General features: G+C 32.5%; 2 protein-coding genes across 2 annotated transcripts in view; both read left to right on the top strand.

The window, feature by feature from the left end:
* The first annotated feature begins 1,363 nt into the window (after positions 1-1,363).
* LOC101507930 (aminoaldehyde dehydrogenase 1, peroxisomal) lies at positions 1,364-8,306 on the top strand. Its single transcript, XM_004501904.4, has 15 exons — positions 1,364-1,549; positions 1,674-1,816; positions 2,455-2,535; positions 2,636-2,784; positions 3,201-3,293; positions 3,380-3,503; positions 3,651-3,716; positions 3,875-3,941; positions 4,141-4,217; positions 6,778-6,891; positions 7,230-7,307; positions 7,403-7,554; positions 7,648-7,708; positions 7,808-7,914; positions 8,035-8,306. Exons 1-15 carry the CDS (start codon positions 1,441-1,443, stop codon positions 8,123-8,125), a joined length of 1,512 nt encoding a protein of 503 aa, XP_004501961.1. The 5' UTR covers positions 1,364-1,440; the 3' UTR covers positions 8,126-8,306.
* Positions 8,307-11,881: 3,575 nt separating this feature from the next.
* Positions 11,882-12,177, top strand: part of LOC101508565 (uncharacterized) — a 5,631-nt gene continuing 5,335 nt past the window's right edge. Inside the window, exon 1 of the mRNA XM_073368462.1 lies at positions 11,882-12,177. Within this exon, the coding sequence (XP_073224563.1) occupies positions 12,088-12,177 (90 nt within the window). The 5' untranslated portion in view covers positions 11,882-12,087.

A 12,177-nucleotide genomic window follows, 5' to 3' on the forward strand; every position in this document is an offset into this window, starting at 1 on the left:
TTCATACAATGTTTAAGTTTTTTATTTTTCCTTAAATAAATATTAAATTCTTTAAATTTTACCAAACTTATTTGTGAATCACTGTAGTGCAATACTATGTTGAAGAGTATATGCATCAATTTGCAATTTAATAAATTAAAAAGTTACTTTTGAAAAGTTGTATTAAATATTTTAATATGATGGTTGGATAAATATACATTTGAAATGTTTCAATTTCTTCAATTGATCTAATCACCAAAACCGATGCATATCAAAACAATATTTGACACGCGGAACATTATTTTAATGGATAAAGTCTATGAACAAGCCCGAAGTCGGTCATTATTGATTGACCTTTACACACCAGCTAGAAAATCGTCATCAGTTTGGCCCATCAACAAAATCAAAACTACATATATACGACACGTAAGAGATCACAACAAAATCTATATTTGGAGGTATTTATTTAAATCTAATTTGATGGAATATAAATGTGAGTGCAGATTTTTTTATAAATTAAAATTCTATGAATTTGAGAGTGTTAATATTCATCTGCATCCGCATTTGAATTTATTTTATTAATAATATTATTATTATTTTTAAATATTATATATATATATATTTAATATTTTTTGAATATTAAAATTTATAATATTTTATTTTATAGAAAATATGATTTTAATATTTTATTATTAATTGTAATTAATATAATTTTTAAATTTATTATTTTATATATATGAATGTATACGTGTGTAGACTAAGAGATCTAAACTCTTGTCGCATATGGAGATCGAAACCTAAATTTTACATTCAATAAAAAATAGAGGCAGATACACATTTTTTTTTACTAGTCAGATGTAGAAATAAACAGCTAAAATCCATTTTCGTCCCGCCTTATTGTTATGTCTACTCACAGTGAAGACTTGCCAAATTTGGAAATGGATACCCAAGTAATCCAAAAGGAAAAAGATCCGATTTAAAAAATATCATCATTATAATTCACCGAAAGTAATCAACAGAAAACAGTCTATTTACTTACATACATTGAATAAAAAAATTTGAAAATATTTTCAACAAAAAAAAAAGAGTAATAAATAAATGAATTTAATTTAAATGTATCAATTTGATATTATCAAACTTTAAAGTTAGCGTAGAAATTAAACTCTAAATAAAAACAATTACGAAAATGGTGTTATAATAGAATTCAAATTCTCTCGTATGTAAAACAAATCAAATTATATTCACCATTTCTCACTATTAAAATATATTAGACTCTATTTATTATTTTTTAAATTATAAATCTCAATTAATAATAATAAGATGGTGAATATAACCCTAAATCATGAAAGGATCCAAAACAGTTATAGTATCAACCTTATTAATAATATTATGATGAATCATTATTGATCCTATCCTACAAAAACAGAAACATAGCTGACGGTGCGTGACAGAGAGGAGAAAATGGCGATCGCAGTAACAAGTAGACAATTATTCATAGATGGAGAATGGAGAGTTCCTCACCTCAACAAAAGGATTCCAATCATCAATCCTTCAACTCAAAACATCATAGGTACTCGTCTTGCAATAGTAGTTAGTAATAGCAGTTTTTTATGCGTCTGTTTTATTTAATCAAGTGTAATATGATAAATTAACTACTTCTAAATTATTGCATTATGTGAATGCTTCACATGCAGGGGATATACCAGCTGCCACTAAGGAAGATGTTGATCTTGCTGTGGATGCTGCTAAAAGAGCTATCTCTAGAAACAAGGGTAGAGATTGGTCTAATGCTTCTGGTTCTGTTCGTGCTGGTTATCTAAGAGCCATAGCTGCAAAGGTTGTAATTTCTTTTCTCTCCCCTTTTTTTTTGTATTGCAAATTGTTTCATCTACATTGGTTAACACTGATCAACAGCTGCATGTTTGGATTCATGGTGAGTTTGGCAAAATCACAACGACAGTGTAATCTTGTTGAAGCTACAAAGAACAACTATTGCCAAAATTACAACCGCAAGCTGTGATTCTGCCTAACTCACTAGTAATACAAATGTGCACTTTAGAATTGATGAGTTAAAGACTAATAAATTTTGTTCTATTTTTTTAAGAGTAAGAATATAATTAAATCACCAATTTAGTAGTCCTTAAAATTGTAGGTTTGATAATATGATCTGGAAATTAATAAAATTCTAAAATAATCCATGAAATTGAAAACCCTAAATCACATTAGTACCTTCGAGATCGTTTCAGAGACTAAATTGACCAACCAAAAGGACTTATATGATCAATGATTTTTAATTTCCGAGATCATTTCAAAATTGCATGCATTCGAGGGACCAAATTATGAGATGCCTACAGTTTTGGGACTAATTTGGTGATTCACTCAATAACGTGACTATTTAGTTATTTTATTTACTGTTTGGTTAACCTAGGTGTGTGTGTCTCAACTGTCTGTTCTTTTTTTTTCCTTTTCTCACAGATAACGGAGAAAAAGAATGAACTAGGCAAGCTTGAATCAATTGATTGTGGAAAACCACTGGATGAAGCACTAGCCGACCTGGTAATTAGTATAATTTGACTATTTTTCATTGGAAAAATTTTTACTAATGATACCATGCATTTTTTGCTAACTTGGGACCTGTTGTGATTTGATTATGTAGGATGATGTTATTGGTTGTTTTGAGTACTATGCTGGGCTTGCTGAAGGGTTGGATGCAAAGCAAAAGGCTCCTGTATCTCTTCCTTTGGAGACCTTCAAGAGCTATGTTCTCAAGGAGCCTATTGGTGTTGTTGCCTTAATTACTCCATGGTATCTTCTTTTTCTTCATTTTAGTTGCTTATGTATTCTTTTCCAATGAAACTCTCTGGTCTAGTGATTACATAAACATGTGCATCAGGTAGCAAAATAGAAAGTAGTGCCTATTTCTTTTACTTTTTTAGCGACTTGGTAACTTCTTCAACTTCTGTGTAACCTGAATTTGCAACGCAAGCTTTTGTTTGTGTACCTGACTTTGTGGTCAATAATTGTTACCCTGAATGCATTGTCAAATTCAACATGGATTGCAGCATATTATAATTTATGCCAAATGTGTATATGACATGACAATACTAACTGCTTCTCTACAACAAGATGTACTTTTAGGAAAATGATGCAATCATAGTATCAATAATATCAGTTTCAATTTGAATGGCTCATTAAATGATGTAATTGATGTTATATATTAGGAACTATCCTCTCTTAATGGCAACCTGGAAAGTTGCTCCAGCTCTGGCTGCTGGTTGTGCTGCAATATTGAAGCCGTCTGAATTGGCATCTCTGTATGTTCTCATCAACTATTACAAACTTGACTGTTTTTTATTTGTTAACTTGATTTATCATGCTGTATTATTGTGTACAATTTTAGGACCTGTTTGGAGCTAGGCGAAATATGCAGAGAAGTTGGTCTTCCTCCTGGTGTCTTAAATATTGTCACTGGATTAGGCCATGAAGCTGGTGCTTCTTTGGCATCCCATCCTGATGTAGATAAGGTTCAAAACTTCAAATTATTTTAGTCATTAGTGGAATTAAAACTATAAGGACCTAGCTCTTGTTCTATATCTCGCTAGTGTTGTTATCATATCATGATATCTTTGAGTTTGCTAAGGTGCTGTACCATTGTGCCCAATATTTGATAGATTGCCTTTACTGGTAGCTCTGCAACTGGGAGTAGGATTATGACAGCAGCAGCAGAGCTAATCAAGGTATTTTTAAGCAGAATCTAGTATATAAGATTGAGGAACACTCATGCAGAGAAAAGATAGGAACCTTTCTCTTTTTTTCTTTTTAATATATTATCATTATTATCTCTCTCATTTTGTTGAGTTCATGTAATATCTAATTTGTGATTTCTTGTTTACAGCCTGTTTCACTAGAGCTTGGTGGAAAGAGTCCAATCATTGTTTTTGAGGATGTTGACCTTGATAAGGGTTGGTGTGCCTTCTCAAATATGTCTAGTTTTTGGAATCACATTTTCTTGCATTTTGGCATTACATCTTATATGGACATCCCATATTTAATTTCTTGCATTGTGAATATTTGGTGTCCAAAACCTATTGCATGATCCAAAACATTTGCTCATATACCGTTTTTAATTAATTTATTGGTCTGTTCTCCATCATCAAACAGTTGCTGAATGGACCATCCTTGGTTGCTTCTTTACAAATGGTCAGATATGTAGTGCAACATCTCGCCTGATTGTGCATGTAAGTTTCCCGAATTTTCCAGACTTCAACTTAATAGATTATAAACTCGAGCCTATATTTTTTTTAAGAAGAATTGTTGCTAACAATATTGTAAAAATTTATAGTAAATGTATACGGATCTCATCTCTAAATTAATTAAATAAAAAGTCTCCATGTCCAAAATAACAATTAAATTTAAGTCCCATTTGTAAGAGTCACTTCTATGACAAGTTGTAGTGAGGTAAGAACATGGAAAAATTGCTGAAATACAACTTATAAATTTGTCAAGTCAAAATAAAACTTGCATATAGAAATAATCACTTTAAAAAGAAGGAAAAATATAATCACATTTATACACGAACTTGCAAATAAAAATAATCACAATTTAGACATAATAATTTAATCACAAGTTAGACATAAGAAGTATAATCACAATTTAGACATAACAAATATAATCACAATTCTATATCACCAAAATCTATATATGTTTAACTTAGTATGCATACTTTGTCAGACTACATGATGCATATTATTTAGTTAGGTTAATCCTTGTAACAAGAAAAGATTTACGGATAGCATATCACCTTCATATATCAGACTTAAATACATATTTCAGCAATGATATCATAACAACTACAATTCTACTTGGAAAAGACTGCAAATGATAGAGCTCAAATATTACAACCACATACACCACAATCGCTATATTAATTAGTATCTATTAACATCTGTATCATGTCAGGTGTAGTCGGAATTCATCACAACCGATTGATATATCAAACCACGCAGACGACAATAAGCCATATAAATATTAAACAAATTATTTCCTCATTAAGTGAAGTATGAAGTATGTCTCACTATCCTATATAAAATATTTTCACAAACTTGCCACAATTAATAATTATTCCCCTTTTTATTTTTTTATTTTTACCTACGTATTTCTCATTGTAAAATTTAACTACTTCCATACTACTTGTTTCCCATTCACAATCATATATCAAATCACAAATTTTTTTTTTTTTGAGACAATCATTATGTACTCATCTACACAAATATTTTTTATTGAACACAAACAAACATATCAAACTTTACAGTTAATTCATAAACCAATTAATTCACGTTAAAAGGACCAAAGGTGGACAAGTCAAGCAATTCACATATTGGAGGGTAACACACATGCAGCCATACGACTATAAAACAAGGTGAGGATCATGCATTCATAAAAATAAGGGAACAAGTCATTGCTAATAAGAGGGACCATGTGAATTTGATGATGGATAATACATCAATGGCAAATATTTAGAGGTTACACACGAGAACTTGCTCACCGAGATAATAATAGCAAAATAATTTATTATTTTATCCATTAGATATTGTATGAGTTTCAATAGTTAACACAGCAATATATATTCATGTTTCTCAGGTAAGTAATCTTTCAGTTAGAACATAAAACCACACAAATTTTAATTAGAACATTCCCTTGATATCATTTTGTCTTCTAACTCCCAAGTAGCCTCTTCAATCTTCTGATTCCATATTACCTTTACCAAAGGAATTTCTTTGCCCCTCAATTGAGTTCTATCCAATTCTCATCGGTGGAACCTCAAAGAAAAGAATCTCCTTCAGCGGGGTATCATCTTGTACGATGAACTGGGAAGGATCGGGTAGCTGAATATCATCTTGTCCAATTAATTGGGAGGATCGGGTAGCTGGATATCATCTTGTGCAATTAATTGGGAAGGATCGGCTACGTACTTCCTCAATTGAGATACATGGAATACGTCATGAAGTTTGGCCAAATTCGGAGGTAGAACAATGTGATAGGCTATAGGGCCCACCCGTTGGAGAACGGTGCAATAACTTAGGAAAGTTTCTTAGACTTCAAAGTCATGCCAAGTGCAGCAGTAGGCGTCACTCTAAAGAACACATGTTCGCCCCTCTGAAACTCCAGAGGTATGCATAACTTTTTTGCCTACTTTGCGCTATCTTCATTCTTTCTTGGATTAGTCTAACCCTATCTGTTGTTTTGTTGCACCAACTCTGGTCCTACAATCAAACTTTCACCATCTTGATACCAACCCAAGGGAATTTGACACTCTGGTCCTACAATCAAACTTTCACTATCATGATACCAATACAAGTGAGTTTGACATTTATGCCCACTCAAGGCCACATAGAGTGCCATCCTGATGCTCGCGTGATAACTGTTGTTATAGGTGAATCCGAGGCAACAAACTATCCCAACTTCCTCAATTTTCCAGCACACAAGCCCGCAGAAAATCCTCCAGCTTCTGAATCGTATATCCATCGGGTTGTTAATGATAAGCAGAACTCAGTTTCAACTTAGTATCCAAAGCCTTAAATAATTAATCATCTATCGAATAATCATGCAAGAAAACAATTATCATTTCTAATCATTTAAATAAATATAGAGGATGTTACAATAAACACTTAATTCCCCATTCCATCAATAGTACAGCGTCCAGATTTCCTTAGAGTTTTGTCTGAAAACCTTGTAGCAATTGCATATTGGCTTTGATTTTTAAAAGTTTGATAAAGTATACCACTATTACTGTTTCAGGAAAGTATAGCATCAGAATTTGTGAATAGACTTGTGAAATGGGCCGAAAACATCAAAATTTCGGATCCCTTGGAAGAAGGATGCAGGCTAGGACCTGTTATCAGTGAAGCACAGGTATGTTTGCTGTTTATCACTTCTGTGTATACTAGATATTTCCTTAACTTAACTTCCTATTTTTTCATATTTATATGTCTTATGGATTTTGGAGAAGCTAATGAATTGAAATCCAAGGACAATCTATATTATTGCTAACAGAAATTATTACTTTTTCCCTCTTGGGTTTGAATGAGTGTGTTTGTATTTATAAATACATCAAATGCTTCTTTCTGCAGTTACTATGATTTAACTTTCTTTATGGCCTTACAATCTAAAAACATTATAATTGATACCAGCATTTGCTTGCCATAAACCAAGACATGCATAACATTTGATATTTGTGTTGTATGATTCAGTATAAGAAAGTATTGAATTTTATCTCAACGGCTAAAAATGAGGGTGCAACAATTTTGACTGGTGGGCGTCGCCCAGAGGTATGATTATACCCTCAACTCGATATTTGTGCTCGACCGGTTCTGCTTCTCTGCATTTGTCATGAGAAATAATATGTTTTCAAATTCGCTTGCAGCATTTAAAGAGGGGGTACTTTGTTGAACCAACCATCATAACAGATGTGACTACCTCAATGCAAATTTGGAGAGAAGAAGTTTTTGGACCTGTACTCGCTGTAAAAACATTTAGCACTGAGGAAGAAGCTATTGATCTAGCAAATGACACCCAGTGAGTTGATGAACTTATATTAATTTCACCTCTAAACCACTTTTTTCTTCTCTTGTGGATTGATGTCAAAGCCACAAACATGATATTTTGCAGCTATGGCTTGGGGTCTGCCGTAATGTCAAATGATTTAGAAAGATGTGAGCGCCTATCTAAGGTGAGACTAATCCATGATATTATCATATAAACAACAAAATGATTGGATTTTTACTAACTGGATGGTTTTAACTTTATAATGTTGGTTTAATTTCTGCAGGCTCTTCAAGCTGGAATTGTATGGATCAATTGTGCTCAACCAAGCTTCATCCAAGCCCCATGGGGAGGCATTAAACGTAGCGGCTTTGGTCGCGAATTAGGAGAATGGTATGACTCTTGTTTCCTAAAATCATCAAAATGCCTCTAATCCCCTCTCTAATATCATCAAATCAAATGTGAAAAACAAATCCGAGAATTAGAGTCTGAATTTTTGTCGTTTTCATTCAGGGGACTTGATAACTACTTGAGTGTGAAGCAAGTTACTAGGTACATATCTGATGAGCAGTGGGGTTGGTATCAATCTCCTTCAAAGCTGTGATAGTTAACCATGTAAAAGTGAGTGAGTGTTGATAACTTTGATAACGAAAATCTGACATGGAATAAGGTGTGGTGTTGGTGAAACCAAGTTATTATGATCTTAACTTGGGGGGACATACTATTATATTATCATGTTATATATAATATAGCAACAAAACAATTTTGTTGCATGATCATGTTAATGCTGGTTGTGTTGCCTTTTATTTTATTTGAATGGAATCGAAATAGACTTTTTTGTCAGGTCATTTATGGATGCATAGATGTGAATATTGTGTTGGATGTGTGGAAAGACTGAATGAGATACAATTAGGAGTGAAAGCGTTTGAGAGAGTAAGAGTAGCACCTATAATAGAAAAAATGGTACAAACTGGGCTTAAGTGGTTGTGGCATGTGGAGAGAAGACATGTAGATTCTCTAGTAATGAAAGTAGATCAAATGGAGAATAATCAAATCCCCAGAGGTAAAGAAAGACCTAAAAAAATTATAAAAGAAACTATCTGGAGAAACATAGAGATTAATAAGCTAGAAAGAGATATATTATATGATAGAATATTATTGTGTCATTTGATCCATGTAATCGACTTCACTTCCAAAACTACTTAAGCCCAGTTTGTACCATATTTTCTACTATAGGTGCTACTCTTACTCTCTCGAACGCTTTCACTCCTAATTGTATCTCATTCAGTCTTTCCACACATCCAACACAATATTCACATCTATGCATCCATAAATGACCTGACAAAAAAGGCTATTTCGATTTCATTCAAATAATATCTGGAGAAACATAGAGATTAATAAGCTAGAAAGATATATATTATATGATAGAATATTATAGTGTCATTTGATCCATGTAATCGACTTCACTTAATGGGATAAGATTTGATTGTTGTTGTTGTCTTCGTTTATAGATGCACTGGGGTAGTTCATTTTGTTAGTGTGTGTTTGGAAAGTAAACTTTCCACATTGCAACTATAATGTTCGTGCAAAAGCCATAACTACTTACTTGTTTTAAATGCATCACACGCCGTTGTCTTTCTACTATTTGTTCAAATCGACCAATAGACTAACATTTGCGAAAGAGACGACTGCGTATGTCTTCAATGGTGATGTCGCTGGTGAACTGAGGATTATGAAGCAGGTCATGTGTTGCTTGCATTGATGATATGATATAGTTTAAAACCAATTCAATAACCTATTTTCCAAGATAACATGGGAGTTGAAGTTTCAATTTGTCTTGATTTTAATCAACTTGAAGTTCATATTTTCGATACAAATTTAGATTTTGTTGGAAACTTCACAATGACTAGAATAAACAAAATAAAAATGTATACAAAGTTTGGGAGTGCACTGTTTGAATAGATCAAGGGCTTAAGGATAATATAGCAAATCTCAAACTTACGATGGATCAGTCCACACTCTTGCAATATCTTAAAGTAAACCTTTAATGATGACACTAATACCCTAACTTGCATTACCATGTTCATCAAAGCTTACATCAAAGTTTGTATTGTAACTCTATTATTGTAGTGTAATAATTCAAAGTCTGTTATGATACCGACCTAAACTATGCCTCAAACTGATCTACTACTCAAGGGAGCTTGAATTCGAAAAGTAACAAACTCTATCTTGTAAAGAGACCAATAGGCAAGCAAGTAGCACACAAAAAGATTCAAATGGTAGAGCTGTCAAAAACACCTCAAACTTTTAAGTCCCACCTACCAAGACCCTGTTAAACCCCTTAAATTATGACTCCCTCTTGAGAGAGCTTATTTTTTACCTCAACACCTATTATGTCAATTTTTGTAGGTCTAAGGGACTCTGTTGCCTCATTTTCTTGTCGCCTAATAATGTTGGGCTTGTGAACCGGAGTTTTCTAGGCCCCTGACATGTGGGCCCAAATTTAAAGGCCTCGTGATTTTATTTTTGATGCAACAACCATTATTAATAATTAATATTGCTGGTATTTTGTCAATGATGGAGAGCTCTAGTCCTATCAAGACTTCCAAATTTGCGGATCACAACCAACTCTATAAATAGGTTTTACCTCATATTTAATATCTCCCTTTCACTCAAGACTTGTTAGTATATATTGTTGACTTAGTTATTGGAGTATTTTTGCAAGTGCACTTAAACCTTCATAAATGCAATTAGTTGTGAGGTTGCATCTAATTGAAGATGCAAATATTACTTCACTAATATATTGATGTATTATTCTCTCTAGAGTGTAGTACAACTCTAGTCTTTTAGGTCCACTAATAACGAATGCTCTGTTGTATGGTAATCCATACTCTTTTTGCTTATTCCGAGAGAAAGAAACTTCCCGCTAACTTGATGCAAAAGTAATTTATCACCAAGTTGGGCATTAATGTTAGTCACATGGCTTGGATTATTCAATGTATCCTAAGATCGTGATCACTGTCAAAATGTAACCGCTTCCATAAACACATTTTTTTGGAACTTGTATTACAATTAATATGTGGCATAAAGCTATCTGGTTGCTTACCGAAGTGGTACTTAGTAATGAGTTTATCAATCTTATTAGATGCACATCAAGCTAAAAAGAAGAAAACAAAACATAAACAATTAGCTCGTCACCGATTATTTTATTTTTTTTGAAATTTTGTTACTACGATCTGGATCTCTATAGTCCATGTTCAGCACAACAAAAGATAAGGCCATTGAATCTAAATACAACTATTTTTGTATTCTCACTGATGTCATTAGATATGATTGCAGTGCAGAAGAATATTAAATAATTGTTACTGGAAGGTAAAATGTTTATTCTTTTCCCCTTGTCTATTTGTACAACGCTAGGAAACAAATCATTGCTCTTTCCTTTTCGTGTCCTCATCATAGGTAAGGTTTCGTTGCAAATTTCACCTAGTGCATTATGCCTTGTTGGTTCGAACTCACCTTCTATGAAAGTATGATTGAAATTAATATAATGAAAAAAGAGAAATTGGGAACTCAAGTAATTAATAAGTTTCGGTTAAAAATAGATTATTCTAGAGTATTAAAATTTATATTCTAATTAAAATAATTATTGATTAAATTTTACTACTTTTAGATAATTAAATAAAAAGATAAAAAAGAAAAATTCATTAAATAAGACAGTAAAATTGATCTAATTATTGATATCTTGTCACTAGCATGATATTATACTGTGATTAATCTTTCACAAAGACAAGATGAACAATAATATTCAACTTTAGGGGAAAATATTCCTTCCTCCACAAGAAATTATAACTTTGTAACTTAATTACTTAGAGTTTTTTTTAGGCAGCACTACTCCGAAATATTTAAAATGCAGACCACATCATATGTTACCACAGGTTTTATTTAGGTAAAACTTATATAAAAAATATAACTTTCTGCATTTTTTTAAGTGTGTTCAATGTTGTTCCATAAAAATAATTATCTAATTTTGAATGTACTCTTAATTTCATAGTTCCTTTTATTAAAAAATTTAGATAAAAAGAACAAACTTGACAAAGTACTAATTAATATTATTTTCAATCGTCAGACTACAGATAAATTACATCTAATAAAAATGACTGCTCTGTAATTACATTTTATAAGGAAGACATTAGCTAATAAAAATTAGAGTAGATAGAGGGTATACAACCTTATTTTTTCTAGAAATATTCTAACTTTTTATTTCTCTCTATTTCTTGTTTTTTATCACCTAACAACTATCGCTTAACAACTAGACAAAAAAGAGAGAGAGAGAGAGAGAGAGAGAGAAGGTACTACTGCAACTGCAAGGTGTTAGAGTTAGAGACAGTTAAATCTCTCTCACTGAGTAGTTTGTGTGTTGGAATTGGAGAAACTGCATTGCACTTTCACACATTTTGTTGGTTAATGTGACGAGACCCGCGCATTGAACGAGGTGATAGTGATTAGTGAAGCTTGATATTGTTATTCTGGATCTGAGTTGGTGGGTGGGAAAAGAAGAAGAAGAAAATGGGAATTGCAGAGAAGGAGAGTGTGGTGGCGGTGATTATGGTAGGAGGACCGACGAAAGGCACTAGATTCCGCCCATTGTCATTCAAG

Source organism: Cicer arietinum, chromosome 5, assembly GCF_000331145.2.
Source record: "Cicer arietinum cultivar CDC Frontier isolate Library 1 chromosome 5, Cicar.CDCFrontier_v2.0, whole genome shotgun sequence".
In the NCBI taxonomy this organism is placed as follows: Eukaryota; Viridiplantae; Streptophyta; class Magnoliopsida; order Fabales; family Fabaceae; genus Cicer; species Cicer arietinum.